Genomic DNA, 25,316 nt, shown 5'->3' with positions numbered 1-25,316 from the left:
AGGCATATAAATTACTGTAAATTCAAGTTATGGAATTTCAATATACTTACAATGCAAGTCTTTTACGTGTACAACTTAGATCTGGTTGGGACCAATTTTATTTTGTTCACCATAAAAAATAAGCATACCCGTATTTTTTCATTTTTCATAATGCCCTAATTTGAGCGCGTGGCGCGAATTTTAAAACATTTTTCAGCCAAAACCTCGGTTTTTAAAAATTCTATAAATTTTCCAATTTTAGCGCGAATCCAAAAATTCAAAAACATACATACTTGACTAGACTTACTTGACTTATGAAAAGTCTACATGCATTATTTTTTGAGAAACTAAAAATTTGAAACAGTTTATAATTTTAATGAATTTCAAAAACTGGCAAAAAATTTTGAAACTCAAATTTCGAGACAATTGGACCTTTCGTAAGTCAAGTAAGTCATTCTGAAGAGACATGTTTTTGAATTTTTGGATTCGCGCTAAAATTCGAAAATTTATAGAATTTTTAAAAACCGAGGTTTTATCTGAAAAATGTTTTAAAATTCGCGCCACGAATATGATCCGAGTTGTACACGTAAAAGACTTGCATTGTTAGTTACATATGTGATTTCAATTAAAAGTCTGGACCATTAAATGAGACACCTTTCTGAATTAGAAATTTTAATGTGTTAACTACATTCACTCTTAGAAAACTGGTATTAAATCATTTCCTACCGTAGTACATAAGCATGTGACTCTACCGGCACTCGAATTAACGGAAATTACCGTTCAATAATGTTGTGGTAATGAACAATTTACCACTCAGGAACAATTTACTAGCCATCCGGTAGTAAATTACCAAAGTAATACTAACACGGCGTATCTAACAATGGAAGCGCAAACCATGTTCAGCCCAGATTATTTTTTGACCATGTTAGTTTGGTAGAGAAAGTCTTTAGAAACAACATTTGGTTCGGCACTTGCGCAGATGCGCAAAATTCAACTCACCACATCAATCAATCTTGCCAAAATATGATTCACATCAGCCATGAAAGCTTTGTGTTACAAGAAAACTGTAAAGATTTGAACAAATATGTACATATGTAGATAGAATTATCTACTGCTGGGAATTAATCTGTTTGAATTAATTAATTAATTACCTGGCGTCCGTTACACTCTTAAAAACTGAGTATTAAAAAATAACCGGTATTGTTGAAATGTGACTCGAAACCTGGCATACATGCATACATCCTAAGGTCCTATATTGATAGGCACACTTATTTACATATGTGCGGCGCTGGTCGTTTAGCTTTTTCGAAATAAATGTATGTAAAATGATTTCATGGAAAGAACAGTAATAATATTGAAATAATCCTTTGCAGTACATAATTTTTTTTTCAATAGTTAACATTAAAGTTTATATCATACATGTATGATATTTATATTAATATTAATATGTATATATGTGGGTATATCACTATGTATGTATGTATGAATTAATTTACATATTACTTACCAAAATAATTACCAAGCTGGTAAAGTATTAAAGTATCCCGTTTGCCGATTTTCTTAAAAGTGTAGACCAAAATTGGTCATCGCAAATTAGGTCAGCGATAAATAAGGTACGTGCCCGGCTTAGCTGATCAACCTTATTTTATGCGTCAGAAGTTAAATTGTGTCAAATTTTGGGTGTATTTTATTTTATTTTATTGTTTTGAAAACATGAAATTGGTGAAAAGTATGAAACAAATTGGAAACGAAAAATTGTATCAATTAAAAGCTTCACAAAGTTTGCATTTGATGATTCAATAGCGAAATTTTGGTTGAAACCTAATTGTTTTGCGTGTCCCAAAGCTTTCTCTCGGATTTCGGGGGTAAGTGGGCCTGTGGTCCATAATCCCCACGATTGCTGGCCATCCGTCCAAGCAGTCACGCCGAAAATGTAGCTTTTATTGTCCGAAAACATGTAGGAGTGGCGGTCTGAAGAATTAAAAAAACTGTTAAATTAAGGATACGAAAATATTTAGTTTGGGCGTATTCACAGTACTTAGCATTTGTCGTAAATTTGCGAAATTTCGCAAGAAATTGATATAACAAGGTGGAAGGTTTGTTGCATAATTCACCAGGATAATAAGGACATGGAAAAACAATTCTTAGATGTCTCAATTCTTATTTTTTAAATTGTCATGCTTAGTAAAAATTTAAAATGTGCAGAAATTTCGCCCAATTCATCGCAGAAAAAGTGGGAGAAATTTGTGATATTTCTCAATAAATAGGTTGAACAGGGTAGACTTTTTTTTGCAAATTCACCAGGATTATAGGGAATTGAAAATATGGCGTAACTCTTACGTTTTAAATTTTCTGCGAAGTAAAAATATTGACATCCTTTCTGCAGAAATTTCGCAGAAAAGCTTTATGTGGTAGAAATTTGTGCAGAAAATATTGCAGAATTATGTATGAAGATTAAAACTAAGGTAAATTTTATGCAGGATTATGTAAAGAAAAATATGCAAAATATCGGTGCAAATATTGTAAAATATTTGCAGATTCCTGCAATATTTGAGGTAGTGATTTCTAGTCAATTAATTCTTCAATTTTTGTTTACTATCAGTAGAGAAAAATAGACTTGACGATTGGAAAATAAATAAGAGCTTGACGTGAGCACGCCCAAGTAAATTTTTGTCTTAATTTAGCATGCACTTACCTTCGCCAAAAATGAGTCTTTTTTCCTCATCGAAGTCAAGCGGATTGTCAATTTCGGGAAGTCCAAAGCCGGAAAGTTTGGAAGTTTTCGCATCCCAAATTACATTCGCGTTGAGAACCTCCGACTCCTTGATGGCGCTGATGGGGCGCTCCTTTAAAGCCGCGGCTGTCCGGTACAAGTCCAGTTTACTCCAGAATGGAAGGTGCCACGTGGGGACGGAGCGGAACTGGGGAGGAATTTCATAATGCATAATTTGAATATTTGTGAAACGGATTTTCTATTAATCTGGTAAAATTCCAGAAAAGTTGAAAACAAGACAATTAATTTGATTATTTGTGAATTTTACCCAGTCCCAGTCGAATCCATCCCAAACCTTGGGTTCGCAAACTTTTCCTTCCTTTACAGAATCCTCGTCCAACATTTCGTATGTAAAAATATTTTGGAGATGAATGAAAATCCAGTCGGGAGCAGCGATGCAGAATGCAGACTGGAATAGAAAAGTATCGGTGTATGTATGTATGTACTTGTTTAAAACTGGTCTTCATCAATGCAGGGGCTGCAGAAGTAGTGGGGACGGAGGGGACAATTCACGTAAATATTTACTATTGGACCATAATTCCGCCATCGCTTTTATTTCTGCGGGTGCTGCATGGCTTGTCATGTCCAAAAAGATAAATAGGAATGAGAATGTGTGTAAAGTGGGCAAAAAATTGCAAAGTGAATGAAGAGTCGGTTGCTTGCTCGCCTACAAATAAAAATCGTGGTTGTACTCGTTGCATAAGTTTATCTTGTTGACATTGAACATTCCTCGACTCGGGGTGTGAAAGAGTGAAATAAAACGATTTTGGGAGAGATAAATAATGCAATACGGACTCATTCGTTTTAATGGATCTCCCACTTTTCCATGTCCATTTGTAAATATGTGCATAAATACATCCTCTTGTTGAGTACACTGCAAATAATCTGGTAATAAACATTACTAAAAAGCACATGTATATGACTCTACCAAAGTGGTAATGATAAGTTGTACCGTGTGATAAGTTGTAATGGCTTGGTAATAAAGTTTTACCATCATGGTAACGAATTTTTACTACCTGGTAAAACATTATTACCAAATTTGTTTCCGAGGAATTATTACCTGCGTGACTTTACCGGATTATTAAGAGTGTAGTCTGATTTGGGCCAACATTTACTATGGGCATGCTCACGTCAAAGTTACAGATTTTACACAAATAACTCTATTTTTTAAGCTTGTTACATTTTACAGATCGTAAAATATATTGTTTGCTGGAAAATGGTGGAATTTTATTTAGCTTACTAGCAAATACATAGATTTTAATTTTGCATGATTATTTTGCATGGGCTGTTTGTGCGAAACAAAAAATTGCCATGCATGGTGCCATTACCCAGGCAAGGCTTGTGCATGTCTGGGATCTTTGTCCATGAATATGCCATGGATATGGCGTGCACAAAGGTATATAAATATTTAGCACAAAAAGTTGACATGCCATTAAATATTTTTTTTTTAAATTGACTAAATATGGTGCAAAACTTTCGAGAAGAGAGCTTGCAGAAAATCATTGAGACAAGTGTTTAGCGATTTTGCAAAGTTCGTAACTTGTAAATCATTTGATGTATGCACATAGAAACTTCTATACTTCTATCGCATAAGAAGACGCATTTGATGTGAGAGTGTTTGCAACAATTTGCAAGCCAAATTTTGCTTAGAAATATGTATGTACGAGTAAAAATTTGCAATTGTACAGACTTTACGGATTTTACAATGTTACCAAGGACTACAGGAATTGGTTACTTAAATATTTAACATATTGCAAAAATTTTACGTAATAGGAAAGACTGATTTAAAAAGGTGCATATGCAAATGTTGCCACTTGCAAGTTTCCGAATGATTTTTGAATCATAAAAAACTTGCTGTCTACAATCAGCAAGAATTCAATATTTTTAATGTAATTCATAAATTTAAATTGCAGAAATTTCATGATCGATAAGAGTGACAATAATGAAAACCGGAATCACTTCACACCTTTAAAATTTTGATTTTGATAAAATTCTTAGCGTTGGTAGGGCTGATTTTTATGAGTTGAACGGTCCAAGTCCGGTGTTTCTACTCCACCCCCTCGCCGAGTGGGAGGAGCTCAAAGTTGGAAAAACCGAGATTTTCTGCGATTTTTAGCTTAAAGGCGGGCAAATATTTTTGAAAACGGTTTTCACCAAAAGTTTCCCAATTTCTATCTCTACAACCCTTTTCGAGCGTTTTTTGAAATTCTCAAAACGGACGTCACGATTTGGGAGTAAAATTAGGGAAAGGTCAAGTCTCACATAACCCCACAATTGGGGTCATATGAGACACCATTGGAAAGCTCTTAGCGCGAGGGTTAAGTATATATGTACTTTGTCTGGTGTATGACCAATCCCTGCTGTTCTAGAGACAAAAATATTTTGAGTTTGTCTCTATTCCATTGCCATGTTAGCTCCCAATCTTCCGCTGTGTTAAATTTTGGAACATTTCAGATTCTCGTTTTCATGCACATATCAGACCTGTTGGACCCCGAACCATGACATTTCGTCATTTTAGGATGTTTTGCATAAATTATGATGGTTTCTGAACAAATTTGCGTCATTTAAAAAAAGTCGAAAATCCTGAGAAAAAACTTGAACCCTGAAAATCCAAAACCGTGACGTCCGTTTTGAGAATTTCAAAAAACGCTCGAAAAGGGTTGTAGATATAAAAATTAGAAAACTTTTGGTGAAAACAATTTTCAAAAATATTGACCCGCCTTTAAGCTAAAAATCGCAGAAAACCCCTGTTTTTCTAGATTTGAGCTCCTCCCACTCCGGGAGGGGGTGGAGTAGAAACACTGGACTTGGATCGCTGTACTCATAAAAATCAGCTCTACAAACGCTGAAAATCTTATCCAAATCAAAATTGTAAGGGTGTGAAGTGATTCCGGTTTTCATTATTGTCACCCATAATTTTTTTGATGAATTTCATAAAATTGCTTGTCTCATACATTTGCATGTCATGAAAGTCAGTACAACTTGCCCCAGTTTCTTGAATACACACGAGGTGCAAAAAATATTTCATGGCTGGAACACCATATTTATTTCCGGTACAAATAAATAACAATATTTGCACATAAATAATTACAATTTTTAAATTAAGAAGGCAAAAATCTGTATTCCAAAATTTTGAATAAATTTTAAACTTCACAATTTTGTAAGTTCATGAAAAAGTCGAGTGACGCAGTCTTTGCAAAATCCTCCTGTGAAAGTACACTTGGACGAATGAGATTCGCTGGAGGGAAGACGGCAAAACTTTAAATTTTATTTACTTACACGATTCATACATTTTGCTGATCTCATTCATCTTAAATTTGAAAAATACTTGAAAATTTTGTAAAAAAACAATACATATCCATAAATTGTTTAATTATTACAGAAAACTTAATAAATAAGTGTAATTTCTTGCATAGTAGGAAACAAATCACGTGGACACGATCGGTAAGAAAATACGGAAAAAACTTCATGACTTTTTACTCTAATTTATTTAAAATTTAAGGAAATAATTGGCTGTTTATTTACATATCTACAAATTATTTAATTATCACAGGCAAATTAAGAAATATTTGAAGGTTCTTGTAGAATAGTAGCAAAATCAAGGCGGTCGGCGACACGATCGGTAAAAAAATTTTGAAAAACTACTAATTTTCAACGTTTTACTAATTTACATAAATAATTAATTGCCCGGTTTATTTTAACACGCTTCTTTTAGGCGTAGTTAAGCCCGATATTTTGTAAGATATGCATCAACGCCGCGGTCGGACGGATGATGACGCTGGTGCAAATGGGGATGGTGGTAAGAAATCGTTAATTAATCAATAAACTATCATGTTAATTTGGTTAAATCACAATTATATTCAACATTTAATAATTAATTATCTGTAAATATGACTGACTTGTTCTTTTGCTTGTAGACGAAAGAGTTCAATTGTTGCGGGGACGACCAGCAAATGGAAGTGAAGTGATTTCGACGCTGGCGAAGAGAGCGTGGTCGTCGCCACGTGTCAAGACGGGGGTCGGTTTGTGGATTGTTGGCCTCGCTTTTATGACCTTGATGCCTGCCCTGGTTGTAATTACGCCAGGTATGCAAATACACGTGTAATAATTAATTACGCATTAAATAATTCACGCAGTTATGGGTAACTTTGTAAAATTCAAAAGTTTTAGTTATTCCTACGAAAATTACGAAAATTAGCTCACCAATTTTACTCCGATCAACGATGCAAGTATTTTTTAAAATTTGTAGAGATTCAGATTGCACAAAGTTACTACTAACTTCGTGAACGATTCGTACGCTAATTTTTCTTCACAATATTTGCAAAAGTGCGTAGAAAAAGATTACGGATTTTACAACGTTACAAAGAATTGCGTAACCAAATCGTAGCATACTTTTTTTCTTCCAAATTCTTGTCAAAGTAGTGCACAATTTTACAAGGTTTCCAAGAACTGCGTGAATGAATTTCCCTTCGGCATAGTTGTAAAATTTTGCAAGTTTACGAATTTTACAAAGTTACCAAGTCCCACGTGACTTCTTTCCTCATTTCTATTTTATCCCCCCAGAAATGCGCTCAACCTACGAATCCATCGCGGTCCTCACCACCGAAGAAATCTTCACCTACGACGACGCGCTCGCTGACCTCGCCGCCGCGGAAGACGTCCTCTACTCCTCCCAAGTCTGGTTCTGGCGCTGGCGCCCCGAACACAAAGTCATCGTCGACCAAAACCAAGCCATCGTCTCTGCCAAGCAAGAAATCGTCGCCGGCCTCACCGCGCAGCGCGTCGCCCGCCAAAACAAGGCCAACGCCTACGTCGGGCTCTGGTCGGAATATGGCATGTCCGAAATGAAGGCGAAATTCTGGTCGAGTTTCGAATCCGGCAAAGTTTTCGCACAAAGGCAATCATTTTGGCAAATGTTTCACCTCATGTTGACCTCGAGGGAGGAGTATTTTCTCTCAATTTTCGTAAAATGGGTGGGTCTCGCGCTGATAAATTTCACTTTGGGGCTGATTGGGGCGCTTTTTTACTATACGTACGCGCTTTTTGGGATGTTGTTTTCCTACGAAAGTTTGTCGCTGGGTGGGGTGACGTTTTTCATTTTGAGCTTTTTGGGCGGGGCGAGCATCGTGGCGACGTATTTGATTGGGTTGTATGGAATTACGGCGGGGGGGTTTTATGTGGCAGGGAGGGTGCTCGTGAGAGGGGCGGCGTTGCAGTATGAGAGGGAGGAGAGGCAGAGGAGGTTGTTGAGGGAGAGGGGGCAGATGTGAGGGGGGATATTTATTATGTGGGGGCATTTATTATCGTAATTTTAGGGAAAATTCGAAACCGAAATTTTTACAACGTTTACTTATCGAAACGTACATGTACGCATACCCTTGTAAATTTGTGCACAAGTTTATTTATCGTTAAGTTTCTTGAAAATTCTTGTTGGAAATGTTAATCATGGAGATTTAGTCATAAATATTGCTAGTGTATATTGTAAATTTATCCACGTGCTGAACACGTGGTTTGAGTTGGAGGTCGATCCTATAAATAAATAACATATATACATATTTATTATCATAATTTTAGGGATAATTCGAAATCGAAATTCTTATGACGTTTACCACATACATAAATATGTAAATATGTAATTGAAACGCGTACCCTTGTAACAATATGCACGCCTTGATAAGTTTCTGAAGAAATCTTACTGGAGATTTTGTCATACTTTAGATATTTAATTTACATATAAATATCCGAATGCCTTACATAAAAAATACCGTACGAAATATTTCAGGTGTGAGTATTGTTATAATTTTCCGGATAATTCTAAACCGAAATTTTTATTACGTTTACTTATTCAAACGTTACTATATACATACCCTTGTAACTTTATAAACTACTTAATGTAATATGAAGTTTCTTAAATAGTATGTAAATATTGATTAAATACAAGTTGTTCGGTTTCTAATGACGGATTTCACGTCAACCCCGTAAATAAACACGTACAACGTTTTCAAAGATCTGCGTATGTAAATGTGAATGAACAAAAATATGGCTTGCTGTTATAAAATTACCTTCCAGATGGTGATAAGTTAATAAGTTTACGTGGTTACGAAGGCTGCCGTGAATTTCCTCGTTATCAAATACGAATGGGAAATTTTCCAGTGGTTTTTCTCTCGCTAGTCCAAATCAATCGAAATACATATATCTGAATGTTTTCTACGTAAAAGATATCGAATTCAGTTAATAAAAAGTTGTTTAAGTGCCTGAAGATAGAATGAAGCGAAAAAAATTAAGAATTGTAGTTAAGATTATACATAATTATGTAGCAAATAAACATTTAACTGGATTTTGTGTGTACATACATAAACATAAATTTACATGCATACATACGTCCGATATGAATGATCGATCAAATTTCAAAATATGAATGCAAAATTTTTATCGTCAATCATATCAATATTATAGGCTAAAATATGACGATAAAAATTACTTTAATTTGTTATTTTTGGTTTATGTGAGACTATATCTACTGCCATAAAGCGTTAGTGTTAAGTTCTGCCTGGGTCCCTGTGGCTCTCAATGCAAATTGCCCCGTAGAGGAGACAAAGAAGGACGCGGAGCAACGGTTGCATGCATGAATTTTCTGCATGAGTCTCACTTCGCCTGCGCGTGACTTTCACGTACGCTTGCCATCAATCTCAAATTAAATGTCTTTGTATATTTGCAGTGTGCAAGTAAATTGAGTGAGTGAGCAGTATACATACATACATCACTCATCAATAGTGGTTATCATGATAAGTGATCTTGATAAACACTATTAATTAATTATTTTAGTTTGAGAAACTCCACCCACAGCGAGTGGCATATCAATTCGAATGTATTTTTTACGCTGAATCCAACGCCATTAATGGTTTTGACCTCCGAGGCCCCCGTGACCTTGCCGTGACCGTGGTGTCCAAATATGGCTTATTCGTTATGTCGCATATCAATTCGAATGTATTTTTGATGCTGAATCCGAATCCGTCAATAGCTTGGCGTTAATTGTAGAAGTTAACGGGGTTTATGGAACTTAACGGGAGCGTGAAGCGTGGGAATTTAAATAGTTAGCTATGCAGTTACTCCCACGCGACGGGAATTTAAGTAATTAACTATTCAACTACCCCCACAGGGGGAAATTAAATTGTACTGTGACCAGGTTAATTAAAATGCAGTATGATTTGGGCAAACCCTCACTCTGATGTATGTATGTAGTATGACAAAGTCTTCACTGCGAATTATTTAAAGTATAGTATGACGGATTTTTCGCTTTGGGCACACCCCCCACTCTAGAACCCGGCCTTGGCCGGGCTATACGCTAGTTCATCAATAAAACAAGTTCTGAGGTGATTAAACTCCTTGACAATTAAAGTACCCCCGAAGAGCGCGCATGTAAATTTATGTAAATTTCTCCCTAGGAATCATTCTGAGAAAATTGAATTTGGTATACCAAAATTCTAAAATTTATATATATACAAATTTTAGAATTTTGGTGAAAAGTTATAAAATGGACGAAAAACTCGAAAAATGATCGAGAATATGAATGTATATGTCCCAAAACCTGAAAATAGTATGAGCAAATATGCTTTGACCTACGTGACCCGTAAATTCGCAAAAATTGATTATAGATATGTACAGTCAGGTGCAAATCTTTACAGCCACCCTTATTTTCGTCACCAATTCCGGATGTGTTGTCATAAAATTATGAAATTTAGCTGTAGTGTGTGGAACGCTACCCTACACAAATGCCATGAACCACGAAGTCGAAATATGACGCACACTATTTTTTTCTTATGAAATGTGAAAAATAGGGGGTGCAAAACATTACAGCCACCTGGAAAACTTGGCCATTAAATACATTTATTCAGTTTATGACCGATTGTAGCACGTAGGTTTGATATCTCGGACATCGTTACACTTCAGTTCTTCGAACTAAATCCACCCAAGTAGCCTCTGTGCAGATCTTGTGCAAGTCACAATGAAAATTTATGCAGATTTTGTGCAGATATTTTAGTACAATAAAATTTGTGCATGAAAAGTAAACATTATGCACTAACACATATTTACAAGTCTATTTGTACAAAATGTTTACCAACTTTGTACGTATTTCTGGGCATCTACTTAGTAATTAAATATATGTATAAGTTTTATGCAAACTTATCTACATTAAAATTGTACCATAAAATCTGTATCAAATATGCACCAAATATGCACCAAATAATATATGAATTCTGCTGCAGATTTCCATGCACCAAACTAGCATCAAATATGCACAAAGAAAAAAAGGGTGATCAGGCGCCATCTTCATGCTACACAGTTCTCTACTCATTTCCTACAGCCGTCAAAACGTGGTTTTCTTCTTTCTTAAAATATTAAATAATTAATTAATATGGAAAAATTGGTTCAAAGTGCAGACCAAAGTGATAAAACTTTCACGGTGGTCGAGTTTCACTTAGATAATGGAGTAAGTGTTGTTCCAAGTTCTTGGATATCGGAAAAAGTAGGAAAAAAGTTTTGTCCGTTTCCTGATCCGATTCCGAAGGATTTTGAAAGAATTCAATCCAACCTAAATAGTGTTCCTGGCCAGGATTGGATTACTTATGAAGTCACTTGTGTCAGAGTTCATGGTAAATTTATTCTAGTCGAACCTACTGAATTAAAATTACTGGTAAATTTTCATTCTTAACATATTTTGTTTATCTAATTTTTAGATAACTACAAAAGAGCACAGGGAAAAGCAAAAAAGCACATTAGGAATCAACAGGTTGACTCGACTGATGCAGAATTAGGACGAGGAAAACGATTTCGAAAAAATGAAGAAGTCCTTGTCACCCTGGCCGTATCAGAACCACCTCCGTCGTTGCTTCATCAAATAAATAGTGGTGAGAACTTTAAAAAAAGTACATTTTATATTGATCTTAAAATGTATAAAAATATCCATTGTGGTTTAGGCTCGAGTCGGCAAGTGAACGGTCCTGCTGAAATCCCAAACGATCAACAGCTGCAGACCCTACAAATTCCATACATACGAGTTGAGGCGGATCAGCAACTCTCAGAGCTATTTTCAGAATTTAGAAGTACTTATTAAATAATATTACTTGGTTATATTTTGCATTGTAAAAATACTTTTTCTGAACTTGCAGATTTTCAAGAAGAATCATTACGAAACCAAGCATTTTTACTGGAACGAGTGCAAAATTTGGAGAATCTTCTATTGAACTCATTACAAAATCGAGGTGCCAACTCCCGCTGGGCTGGATGGAAATGGCCAATTAAAACAACAGCTGACGTGGATGCAGTCGAATTATGGTTATTGGACCCACGCAACTACCAGGAAGAAGTATGTACTATATATGTTTTTCAAATTCTATTTTGCTTGCTTTATATTGATAACTGTTGTAGGAAATAAGAATATATATTGCTTATGTGTTTCAGGTTTTGATATTGTCAAAAGTTGGTGGTAATTCCGGTGGCACGAAGTGTGTTTACGACACCCTTGATTGGATGATTTGTCATCAACTGGCGCTGACCCTTCGCTATACCAGTAAGAGTGGAAAAACAGCAGTTGGGGATAAGTTATTCGTAAAACTTACTCGTGGTAAACAAACCAAGTCATACACATTAGAATACAAATTGTAGTATTTTTTTAAATAATAATAATTATTTTTCACTTTCAGAGTCCGTCAGACTATCAAATCCTGGATTAACGGATCGCCAGATCAATCGCTTCATTGCTTCCTGGTTTCGACAGTCCTCACAACGTGATAAATCGAGAAATGAAAACAAAACTGGTCACCCCACGCAGAACACTGCAACGGCGAGCGGAGAGGGTGGTCACCGCGGCACTCAAGAGAATTCGAACTCAACGAACTCAACGTACGACAACGATTCTGGCAGAGACGAGTAATGAAGACGAATCAAACAACCAGCATTCTCGTCACATCGCTAATTTAGAACATGTAGAAAGTAATTTGCAAATTGAGGAAGCTGAAAATCTTATGCCAACTTGTTCTGTTATCCCACCAATTAATAATAAGTCTAAATTAATTCAGTTAGGTAAATGGGCAACCGAGTTTAATATTAGTCATATCGCTCTGTCAAAACTATTATATTTAGCCCGTGAATTTTCTAGAATTACGGAATCTTTTAACACTTAAAATTGGAATAGATGGGTTGCCAATTTCCAGAAGTTCAAACAAGCAATTTTGGCCAATTTTAGGGAAGCTGGATCAAGATCCAAGATCGAGAGTTTTTATAATTAGTTTATTTTATGGATCTCAAAAGCCACAAAGTTTAGAAACCTTCTTGGGTCCATTTGTCAAAGAAATGCTAAAATTGGAGCAAAATGGTGTGCACGCTAAAGGCTGTCATTATTCAGTTAGGATTCGCTGTCTTGTAGCTGATGCGCCGGCTCGCAGCTTTCTTAAGCGAATAAAAGCCCACAATGGTTATTTTGGATGTGAAAGGTGTTATCGCAGAGGTAGTTATAAAAATTCCCGTATTCTCTATTCAATTAAAGCTCCTTGTGAAGAATATACGGACCAGTCTTTTAGAGAGCGTTGGTACGAATGTCATCACAAAGACGTTTTGCCATCTCCTTTAGAATCATTGTCTCTTGGTATGATTTCACAGATTCCTTTAGATTACATGCACCTTTGCTTATTAGGAACAATGAAAAAATTATTGCTTGTTTGGACGGAAAGCGGCCACATAAATTATCCAGTGTTCAACAAAAAATAATATCAGATAGATTAATTAATTTTAGAGTTCAAGTACCTAAAGAATTTGCTCGAAAATGTCGAGGTATTAATGACTTAAAACATTGGAAAGCCACCGAGTTTAGACTTTTCTTACTATATGTTGGTCCCGCTACGTTAAGGAATATTCTTGACGCAAAAAAGTATGAACATTTTCTATTATTTCACTCTGCGATGTATATTTTAGTTTGTAGTCCTTTAGAACGTAAATGGATAGATTTTGCACAAAGTTTACTAAACAAATTTGTGCACGAGATTCCTAAACTTTATTACAAGGAATTATTAATTTATAACATGCATAGTCTTCTTCATGTAGGGCAAGATGTTATTATTCATGGTCCTTTAGATAATTATAGTGCTTTCGAGTTTGAAAATTACATGTCTCCTTTGAAAAAATTGCTCCGCTCTAAGTCAGCTCATTTAAGCCAAATTGTAAAGCGCATTGGAGAGATTGACTAATGCTCTAGCTCAACTTTAGATAAGGTAAAAGCTTTAAAATTAGGTGGCTCGCCAGCCGATAACTGTTACGTTACAAAAGATGGGAGATTCTGCATTTTAAATTGCAAAACTTCTGATTCTGATAATGTTAGTGTAAAATACTTCAAGTCCAAAGAAGATGTTAACCTTTACCCTTGTGCTAGTGGTAAACTAGGTATTTATGTAGTTTATAATTTAGATGTATATGAATGCGAAATTGCTAAAGGTAGCATTTACAAAAAATGTGTCTTGTTGCCTATTAGTGGCAAGAAATATTTTTGTATACCATTGTGTAATTAGCTGATGGGATATTATTTTTTTTACTTTAAAGATCAAAGGATTATCATTTTTGAGCTAATAAATTAAATAATTGTTAAAAATATGCAAATTCATTTATTATATGCATAAATCTACAAGCATGTGATACATAACTAGCATTGATTAATTGTACATATTTTGTGCATAATTTTGTGTACTAGATTTGCACTAACTTATACTGCAGGTTTAGTACACGCCACTATGCAGTGCATTTTTAGTGCATATCACTCGTACAAAATCTGCACTAGTTGTTTGTACATGTAATGCAAATAAAAATGGTCAAACTTGCATGAAACCTGCACATATTTTGTTGTACCAATAAGGTACAATACTTGCATGACTTGGCTACTTGGGTTACTCCTTACTTCGCAAATTAATGTCAAATCAGGAAAAGTAGGACATCTGAACGGTGCATGCGAACATGAATTGCGAATTTTGTAGAGTTGTCTGTAAAATTTGCAGGCAATGCAAAATTCTGCAAATCTGTAACTTAAGTTTACTTTAGTTTACTTTTCGGCTCGGTTGTTATTTTCTACCTTTATGTAAGTCATACTGAGAGAATACCACAAAGTATAAAAACAGGCAGAACGAGAGAGATTGACATAAGGGTAGATTCGTGGAATGTGGGGACATGCGCTTTCACATGACTAAAATTATATGTATTCATCAACAAGAACCCTTGGCAAATATTAAGGGGACGCCACTGTATCGTGCGAACATTAAAAGAAGAGTACAATTTTTAAGTTTTTGTCAACCTTCTTCCCTCCTCAGTGACGTGGTTCGGATTCAGGTGATCGGAAATTACGACCAATTTATCACCTAATCTGAAAGGCTCAATTAATCTCGAAACTTATATCGCCGTCCGAAGTTTGATGGTTGACAAGCACTCAAAAATTGTACTCTTCTTTTAATGTTCACACCATAGGATAGTGCCCTGTCGTAAATGTTGCCTCACATTTTACCGCGCTTCTTCAGGGTCCCTATCCTTCATCACATAGGAAGGGAACAAATTCTTACAAGGGAACTCCCGATTAAGTTTACACAATTTTTCAAGTAATAAGGCTCTTGGGATTGAATCGAACGCTTTTTGGAAATCAGTTGACACAGCACGTATCATGTCCCTATTGATATTTTGCCCTACAATACATATCAGTCAGACCGATAATCATAGGTTCATTATATGATACTCATTGTGAGTTTCACAATCATAAAAAAACAAAGTTGGTATTTGCATTACTTATGTAAAAACTTGTCGCCAATTTCGTGTTGCAATTTATTGAATACATACATACGTCTGACATACATAAAACATTGTTATAAATAGTAGTGTAATAAAACCTTAAACCTTCAAACTTTAATGTAAACTTTGAAATGATTGTTTCACATACATTGGCCTACAATTATTTCAAAAAACTTATACAACGATTTCACAATTCCATGGACAAAAATATGTTCTCGATTTTATGCCCTACATAAATCCTCTCTTAGGAATCTAATTGTTGAGATATGTTTACGCGTACGTTATACAAATGTAGATTTTTGCCTGCACCTCTCCAACGTATTAAAATACCTTCAGTTATCAGCTCATTTAAACAATGCTGAATCTCTTCAAATCTCAAGGAATCTTGTATACTTTGCTCCTTTGTTCAAAAGAATTATATTGTAGGTCAATTTTGCACCACCAACACGGAGAGACTTGTACCCTAAATCTACAAGTGACAAGTGGAAGTAATTTATCAATGCCGACTATTAATTTTACTCACGACATACTTTTTCCTAATTTCATATATATCATTTTCAAAGGTCAGAATTGTCCAGAAGAACAATATTGTACCGCAAGCTCAGTCTCGAACAGGTTTTTGCAATATTGCCATATATTATTAATCGCTCTATCAGAAAGTCAGTTACAATCAGTCAATGAAAAGAAAATAGAGGACACTCTATTACTTCAAAAATTCAATGCGGTACTGATTATTGTCGCAAATTCCCTAATTGCAAACAACAACTTTAAATTCAAATGGTTAGGCTGGCAAAAATCCAATGCGAGAGTTTTTGTAATCGAAATACTGTCCTACAAATATAATGGCACCTTGTATTATAAGCGTTCAATTAGCTATGCTTGCTTTCTGTGTAGTCAATTATTAATCAGGGTACCTTCAATTCAATTGAATACAGTCGATCTGGACTTCAAATATTTATGGAAACCATTACTAATACTACTAAATATGCAGCATCCATCGAAATGTGCTGTAAGGCCGGGTCAAGTTGGATTACCTGTGTGCAGGTCAGCTTGCAATATACATTGCATCGATAAAATTATGCTAATTAAAAAAGTATGTAAAATTTACAGATATCCGTATCGTATCGGTCAAATTCTCAGCTCCAAATTAAACTTGACATTCAACTATAGTCAAAATATGACGAAACTTGAAGGAAATTCGTACGGTTATATCTACTTTATGGCGGGATCTCCCTCCATAGATGAGATATCTCGTTGGGCCCTGCAATCAGTCAAGTTTGGACATCACTTAATCTATTGCAATTACGGAAAAATCAACGTCAATCAGTTTATTGGTGTCAGACTTGATTTCTCACCCTTCACGTCAATATACACGGTACAAGTTTGGTGGCTAATTCTTCTTACTGTTGTAACCTTATTTGTTCTACTTCAACATAGTGGCGTCACTGTGTGGTTCGATGCCGTAACTGTGTTCATACGGCAATTAGGTTCTGGAAAAAATTACGTACCTATTTGTTTAACTTCACTGTTGTGCTTACCATTATTGGCCGTCTACGAGAATGAGCTGGCATCCAAAATTATTGTTCGCAATTGAATTCTCTTAGAGAAATATTGGAAAACAATTTTGAAATTTATGGCACAAATCCATATCCCAGTAAAATAATGGATGGTCTCACCATGTTTAGGAACTACTTACGGCACGATTTTGAAATAATAGGGCTTACTAATAAGTTAAATTCGTCCTTGTTTGTTACGGATTTTTACGACCAGGGTGGACTTCTAAAGCTATTATTGCCCAAATATCCAGCAAGATGTATTCTTCTTAAAACGTTTTCGATTGATACAAGCCTTGATAGAGTACAGAATCACGAGTTGAAAGGGCGCTACAAGTGTTTCAAGATTGAAAATATAGCACTGGCTAAAATTCATTATGATTTAGCAATCGTAAGGTTGATCGAAGAAATGAGGTCAATTGTAACATTTATTGATATTTCGGGTGTACATATTGCTTGGAGGAACTGGGGAAATTTTATTTACGAGGTGAAAAGGAAACGATTTCTTAAGTCGATTCGGCATGAATATATTAATATGGATGCATTAGTGCCATTTATTCAAGGTGGTGTATTAGTTTGGTTTATGTGTGGGATTGTTTTTATGTTAGAAATTGTAATTAAGCTGCGCATGAATTTCTTTTGCATGGTCTGGAATCTCGTTCGATGTAAAGATTTCTTATTTTATGGTTTGAATATACATATTCATGTGGGTATAAGACTATGGTGGAAGCATTAAAAGCATGCCAATTTTTAGACCCATTCATTATTCAGAAATTGTGGGAAAATGTGGTGCCGTATATATCAAAGAAGTTTCACAAATCTGTTTTAATATATCTATAGATATTATTATGTATTTCAATGCTTGTTGAGTACAGTTTGAATATTAAATCTTAGCGTAATAGCATATCAGTATTATTATAGGCTTCTCTAACCAGAAACCTCATAGGTATATAGTTACCTAGTATGTATGTACCTAGTTGCAAAGGCTCAAGTGTCAGTAGTTTAGAGGGCTACAATTTTAGCAATACAAATTTCTGATTGATTGCATTTAAAGGGCAGTTAAATTTCAAGTTGGAAACAATTTTTAGTCTTAAAAATTTCCTCCTCCTACGGCAATGCCACGCTGAAGACGAGACGGGCACTCCTCGATGGAATTACGCACAGATTCTAGGGACATTTTGTGACATTCCGGGCTCAGAAATTTTTTCCGAGCCTCCGTACTTCTACGGGGCTTAGAACACACCTTTGCCCCTAACTTTGACCATTTTTCATATTCCGTTGATTCAAATCCGGCAAGGATGATGACCATTTCTGATTGGAGATAAAGACCGGAATTTGTTTTTTTAGCTACGCTTGGGTCATTTTTTGCACTATAAGTTCGTGCTGAGTCCTCCTGAGAGGTCCCATCGATTCCATTGAATTGGATCTCACTTAGGGGATGTGCCACGGACTCAAAAACATATTTTAAAAAATTTGATTCCCCCACCTCCCCTCAATTTTCAGCAAAACGTAGAGAAATTACCCCAATTATCTCCCCCCAGCAAAAATCATCAAAAAACCTGGATTATGTGACTTTCTGACTTTTTGTCTATATCGGGGGATGTCTTTGACAGATTTTGCGTAGATTAGGACAACTCGCTTGTTAAAAGATTTTTTCGATGTGAAAATCTCCTCATTTGTAAAAATAATCCTGCTCACTTTTTTGGAGCGTACAGCTTGAGGTGACTGTTGCATTTCTTTAATCTGGCTTTCCTTTGGGGTACGATCAGGCTGTGGCAAGTACCACATTTTAAAGCCTTAAGCCCAAGCTTCAATTTGAGCTATCATTGGATAATTTGCGTCGACACTGTCAGCAGCGGGCCCGGTTTCCGTTGGAATTTCTTGAATTTCTTCGGATTCCATGCTTGAGAGGCTTCACGATGGGTGTGGTCCTTGGAGGTTTTCAAAAAATTCTTCTTCGACTGTTCTTTGTCGATTCGGTCCCCATGAACGTTTTTATAGTCCGTTGGGCTAAATTAAAGTACACCTTTGACTTTTTCAACACATGTCAAATTCACTATTTTTCTTGGATTTTTTTTGTTGTGAAAAACTATCGCCGCCTGCTTCTCTTCAATTTCCTATATATTTGTCCAGATGTTCAAAAATTACAAAGTCCATAGTGAATCATAATGTAAATCGCATTGGCTTTTCAATGCATGTATCCGCTTTTAATTCTGACAGGTAGTTTTCGAGAAATTAGCTGGTGACACTTGAGCCTGTACAACTAGGTAGTAAGGTACTGAGAATAAATACAAAATTTGTATTCGCATAATCAATTGATCTGGAGTACAATTCAAAAGTTTTGTACAGAACAGGTAAAAAATACAGGTTAAAGGTTTGAAACTTTGGAAAAACTGAGAATTTCGAAATGTGACGTTGTGAAATTGTGAAACCTTTATAAAATCTGCTAAAAGTTGTTGTACCTAATGCCTCAAATATTACATACATATTATGAAGGTTGTTTATCTACTCTTAATTTAAAATATTTACATAGATATGACTAAGCTTATTTGTCCCTAACGGAAGCCGCTGTATATTATTTGTCAATATTCACATTTTGTTAGATGTTGTACCCCAAGTTGTACCCAAGGTTGGAACTCAAATTGTAGCCGAAATTGTGACCATAAGCATAACCGTGCTGTGATTGGTGGAGCCAGGAAGCCGGCAAACAATCAGATTGCAGTAAGGTCACGGATAATTTCACGGGACGGACTTTTCGAAATTATGTACCTATGTATTGTGTACAAGCCCGTAGGAAATTTTGAAAACCAAGTTATGATTTCTAAGCAATATTAATACCTTGTTCATCCATGAAAATTTCTAACAAATAGCTCTAGTACTTCGTGATTTATCACATAGAAACGCATTTACGGTAACTTATGGTTCGAGTATATATTCATTCAATATTATAAATTTTGAATGAATATTTTATTCTGATTTTTGAATAAATGAATTTTGAGTAAATACCCATTCAATTTGTGTGAATGAATAATGAATGAATATTTTTTTCATCATTCATTTTTAACTTAATGCTTAGGGAAAGTTGAGAAATTCATCTAATACTGTGAATTTTAAATACCATGAATAATGACTGAGTGGTGAATAATTAATGAATATTTTTTTACAAGTTATGAATAAGGAATGATTTTTTAAAAACTTTGAATGAATGATCTGTTAATGAATAAATATTTTATGAACATGTATCATCGGAGTTCTGCATAATCCCTGCTCACTCACCCTCTCACGTTACATAATGCATGTACAGCCCATAAGGAGAAATGCAAGAATGCCCAGAGTACGTAAATGTGTATAAACATTAATACGTAAATATTTCTCCACCTTTCGTGGAATTAATGCCACCAGAAACCCTGTCTAATCTTTTAAACCACTTCTTGTCGTTGGCATGAATAAAATATCAGTAATTCCTGGAAATGATAAGTAGCTGTTTGAGTAGACGTTGATTATATTTCTTTTAATAATTACAGTTTCTCCAAAACTTATTAGTTCGCTGGCGTGCTGAACTAAATATATGTATGTATTTATCAAAGAATATGTAGAATGCCAAGGAAAAGTTAGAGTTCTATATATATATGTAGCTTATTTTATTACACATCCACGAAGCGGAAAACTTATTATGTATCTCTTAAAAGTAGAGAGTTACGTATATAATGAAGCTGTTAATTATGTATTAATGTCCGTACATATGTAGCTGAGGTACTTGTGGTTGACTGAAGATTGACAAAATGCTTAAACCGTACCAATGTTAGAAGTAGTATGTGATAAGTTCAAATCTATTGCACCAACGGTGCTCAAGAATGGGTTCATTGAAACGTAGCCTGGAACTTGTCGAGGTCATCCTTCTGAAATTGTCTTACATATTACTCCTAATTCATCAATCTCCACTTATAGATTAATAAATTTATAGTAGGTAGAAAAGTATGGTCGTCACCATATTAAATATGGGATAAGGGTATAAATTTAGTTCTGATCTTAAATGGGAAAGAGGTGATATTTCAGTGCCCCTGTTCCATCCGACGGTGTGTCGATATATAATAATTGGACATACATTCTGGTTTTATGAAGGGACAATTCCTGACGCAATAATTTTTAATGATACGCAGTCTGTATTCCTATTTTACTCAAAAGGTGTTTCCGTTTCATTGAGGAGGCATGATTCCAAGTTGTGGATCTGGTGTTGCCTTTTTCATTTGCTAATTTTCGCTTATGGATATCCTGCTCATTCTGGAAATTTTATTGGTTGGGGTTTTTGCACCCTAAAATTTTACAGAACAGATTCATCACCTTAAATATTTTAGAGCGCTGAACGAAGCCTTAATTGACATAAATCAGGATTCAAGAGGAGGCAGGGTTCCTCCCTTAGTTTACATGGTAACTGAAGGGTTTACAAATCTAGAATATGACGCTGACATCCGAGACTTTAAATTTGCCTTGGATCACCACTTTCTAGAAAAGTGCTCCATAACTATCGCCTTCAACGTAATGGTGTGGCAAGACTGGAATAAAATTCGATACATTTCCAGCAAAGATACTCACAGAACGGAGCAATTCCAGAATTTTTTAGTAATAAATAAATCCCTGAAAACTTCCCTTTCTACGAATTACGACTATAAGTTTCCAGGGAAACCGTTTCTAGTGGTTGTCAAGGGTTTCAAGGAGAACCCTGAAGTCCGGTTGGAATTAGAGTTTTACTTTTACTGTGTATACTGTCCAGGTATTGGGATTCTGCGGTTGCCCAAAAGCTTTAACCCGGCCTTAGTTAATCCATCTTGTTTTCCGTGGCTCTTCATAAAATTCTGGATCTCTGCCTCCCTGCCCTCCATGAGTGTAGCTGAATACGAAAATTGCAAAAAACAGGACTGGCTGAGGAAACTATACTATTGTGAAGAGGACTTTAAAACTGTACAATATCTTATTGAAGCAACAAATTTAACTTTTATGTTTGATAGAAATTTGGCCACGGCGTACGCCAATCGGTATGGTTACATCTCCCTGGGGCCGATAGATGTGGGACCGTATAGAGTAGTAAATCAGTTAAAGTTCGCTTTCGCCAGAGGCCACTCCATCTTTTACTGTAATTTTGATAAGATTGGGGAGAATACGGATCTTGCAACGTGGTTTCAACCATTCCAAGGATTTATTTGGCTTTGGTTAATTTTCTCTGTGATATTGTCCTACTTTTTGTTTGCTGCATTTAGAGAAAGAAAGAATAGCAATGTTTGCAAGTTAATGGGACGTTTTGTTCTTCTATTTAAAGAACCGGTGAAAAGTCCTCTTACATTGAACGTCATGCTAATCGTGCTTCTACAACTTTTAGCTGTGCACTACGAATACTTTTTTACTTCGAGACTAATTGTTCCTCCGCATTTTAAGGAATTGTTGACGCTAAAAGAATTTTTCGAAAACAAATTTATCTTACTTTATGACATTCCTGCCAAACGCGATTCTGATTTACGTCCTTGGAATTTTTTTATCCTGGAGGATTTTAAAATCCAGGGCATACCACGGGAACAGTTTAAGTCTTTTAAAATAGTTGAACAAATGCTGACACTGGATGATATCTCGAAATATATTTCGCCAGAGGGGCATAGGAAGAAAATTGGATTCTACCGTAACTCTAATTATCAAGAGAACCTTCGAGTTGCCATGGAAACGACGTATAACAATTTGTACAAGTGTTATATTGCCAAAGACGTTGGAGAAATTAGATGGTTTTATTTTGTAATTCAGACCGTTTTAGCTGAAAAGATTGTGAGGCCGTTAAATAATTTGGGAGAGTTTGGGATTTACAATGGTTGGATTAAGTGGTTCGAACAGACGCACCAGTACAGGTTGCTTGTCGGGTTAAATAATACTGGGCCAAAGGCACAGGATTTTATTACTTTTAATAACCTTTCCAAATTTTTCATACTTTATTGTTCAATGTTGGCTACGTTTCTTTTGGTCTTTGTGGTGGACAAGATTTGCAAGATTTTTTCAGTGAAGCAGAAAATACTAATCGAGAGACCTCAATTCATTAATGTGAGGACGATGTAAAGCAGGCCGGATGTTGTTAGAATTTTAAACTTTTAAACTTGATTTCTCCAGCATTGCGCTGCCAAAGAATCCCAAATTAGCGCGGCTGCCTCAAATTTGGCGGCGTCAACCTCTGGAGTAAGGCTTTTAAGTTGCAGTGCATCCGAGCAGGTTAAGAAACGGTTTGGGGCAGATTTTCACAGAAATTTGCTCTCGTTTCAGAGATTAGTAATAATTTTGAATCTAGTTGTGGTAAAAAAAGTGTTATTTTTTGCCTGATACTAAGCGAACATGTGAACACGAGGAATAATTGTTGTTTATTTTATTAAATCTTAGCATAAGTTGTATCGCAGAGTATGTGAAAAAAATATGTATCACAAGAATTATCGCAAAAGACTGACTACGCAAGAGTCGCACAAAAAGGTCCCTAACTTAAAAACGCAGAAAAATCGCAGAAAAATCGCAGAAAAGGTCCGTAAGAATGGGAGAGAGAAACGGACTACAAGTAATGCATTTCCTCCAGTTCCATTCCTGGAGGAAGTGTACCTAGAATCGAGGCAACGTTCCCACGTTGCGCGGCGAGCGAAACCCGCTGGCGTAGAAAATTCACGGCGTTCGTTTGTCCAGTTGTGGCGGCGATCCTCTGGCCAACTTGGAGGATGAAGGCCAGTCCCTCTTGGCCCCATACTCCCGTGGTCTCCATGGCAACGGGGACAAAAATGTATCGGTCCATAAGGAACGCGTACCTCTTCTTCTTGCGGTCCTCTGCCTTGCTGGCGGCAGCGTCCTGATGGCGCACGGTGTCTGAGAGGTAGCTGGGGGCGAATGTGTCCGCGCAGGTGAAGTCCCAGACAAGGGACCTCCCCCGCGACCAAGGGACAAGGGTCAACCCGTCGGGACGCTTGCCGTCCGTAGTGGAGCACCCCGCGGGCTCCCTAATGCAGGGTACTTCGGCAGACCGGAGGGCTCTTGCGATGACGTCGTTGGCGGGCTCATGGCGGGACCAACGACCCTTACTTCGGCGGCAGGAGAGGCCGTGGTAGCCTCGGGAGGTGACCTGCGCCCCGCACGGGCACTTGTGGGGCTCGCAGATATCGCAGCCGAGGCGGAGGGCGATGGCGACACGGAAGGTCTCGTTGGGGAGGAGGGTCCCCAGTTGTGGAGAGGGGAGGGCGTTAAGCCATACCCCGGCGTATTTGTCGCGGAGGGAACGTAGGCGGGCAGTATCCTTCGGGATCACTGCCACGGCCGAATGCGCCGAGAGGTTGAGGAGTCGATGGGAGAAGGTGGCCAATTGTTGGGTCTTCGTGGCCAAGACCACTCCAAAAGCTTCGTTGGTTAGGGGGGCGCCCAGCAGCATCGCGGATTCAGGGGACATCAGCTGGATTCCGGGGGCAACTTGTTGGAATTGGAGGCGAATGTCGATGGCGGCCTCCCGCTCCGCCCCCAGGATGCCCACTTCACACTTGTCGTGGTTGAGATGCAGGCCCATCTCACCACTCATCCTAGCAATGGTTGCCAGGGCCGTCAAAACCTTCTCCGGTGTGTCCCCGATGGCCCCATCGTCGAGGAATAATTAGTAATTACCCTTGTAATTTATTTAGGAATTTAAAATAACGATTTTTAACTTAATGTGTAAGTATTATCGGGTATCATATATGTAAAAGGTAACCTAAATGCACACATTAAGAAATAATTTATTTGAATGTGTATGGAATTATTTACTTCCGAATCAGATTAATCCCTCGGTTCGGAATCTGTAAAAACAAGTCGGTTGAAGCATGACGATTTTGGTCAAGGGTAAAAATATAGTTATTGCGTCCTGTTGCATTTGCTGAATCGTGCATAGATTCAGGAAAATTTCCTCAGTGAAATAATTTACTTTACTAGATATGTATCTCTGAATTGCCCTGAATTGCATATGCATGTATTCCTCTACCATTCAACTCTAAGTTACAGATATTAAGATTATTCAAAAATTTGTCATGCAAACATGTCGAAAAAATATTTCTTTACATAAAATTATTTCGATTTAAAAATGAAAAAATTATTCAGTCCTTAATCATTTATTCAAAATTGAAAAATACATTTTTTTTTATTGTGCATTACTGATTTTTTGA

General features: G+C 36.5%; 3 protein-coding genes across 5 annotated transcripts; 2 read left to right on the top strand and 1 right to left on the bottom strand.

Annotated features, from left to right (window-relative positions):
- Window positions 1-1,660: 1,660 nt before the first annotated feature.
- LOC110856590 lies at window positions 1,661-3,211 on the bottom strand. The gene is made up of 3 exons (XM_022105076.2): window positions 3,021-3,211; window positions 2,675-2,900; window positions 1,661-1,950 (listed from the first exon to the last, which is right to left on the bottom strand). Exons 1-3 carry the CDS (start codon window positions 3,093-3,095, stop codon window positions 1,667-1,669), a joined length of 585 nt encoding a protein of 194 aa, XP_021960768.1. The 5' UTR covers window positions 3,096-3,211; the 3' UTR covers window positions 1,661-1,666.
- Window positions 3,212-6,016: 2,805 nt separating this feature from the next.
- On the top strand, window positions 6,017-9,089 carry LOC110856469. Of its 3 annotated transcripts, none has more exons than XM_035857151.1 (5): window positions 6,017-6,196; window positions 6,338-6,374; window positions 6,468-6,551; window positions 6,670-6,837; window positions 7,316-9,089. In XM_035857151.1, exons 3-5 carry the CDS (start codon window positions 6,497-6,499, stop codon window positions 8,020-8,022), a joined length of 930 nt encoding a protein of 309 aa, XP_035713044.1. In that variant the 5' UTR covers window positions 6,017-6,196; window positions 6,338-6,374; window positions 6,468-6,496; the 3' UTR covers window positions 8,023-9,089. The 3 variants fall into 3 exon arrangements, with proteins under 3 accessions (XP_035713044.1, XP_035713043.1, XP_021960641.1); XM_035857150.1 differs by having other exon boundaries at window positions 6,306-6,374; XM_022104949.2 differs by lacking the exon at window positions 6,338-6,374.
- Window positions 9,090-10,726: 1,637 nt separating this feature from the next.
- On the top strand, window positions 10,727-13,818 carry LOC118437846. Its single transcript, XM_035857234.1, has 6 exons — window positions 10,727-11,406; window positions 11,491-11,661; window positions 11,731-11,856; window positions 11,923-12,119; window positions 12,215-12,377; window positions 12,457-13,818. Exons 1-6 carry the CDS (start codon window positions 11,169-11,171, stop codon window positions 12,684-12,686), a joined length of 1,125 nt encoding a protein of 374 aa, XP_035713127.1. The 5' UTR covers window positions 10,727-11,168; the 3' UTR covers window positions 12,687-13,818.
- Window positions 13,819-25,316: the final 11,498 nt, after the last annotated feature.

Source organism: Folsomia candida, unplaced genomic scaffold (assembly GCF_002217175.1).
Source record: "Folsomia candida strain VU population unplaced genomic scaffold, ASM221717v1 Fcan01_Sc016, whole genome shotgun sequence".
NCBI lineage: Eukaryota > Metazoa > Arthropoda > Collembola > Entomobryomorpha > Isotomidae > Folsomia > Folsomia candida.
Note: the sequence above shows the minus strand (reverse complement) of the source record. Positions and strands in the feature narration are given on the sequence as shown.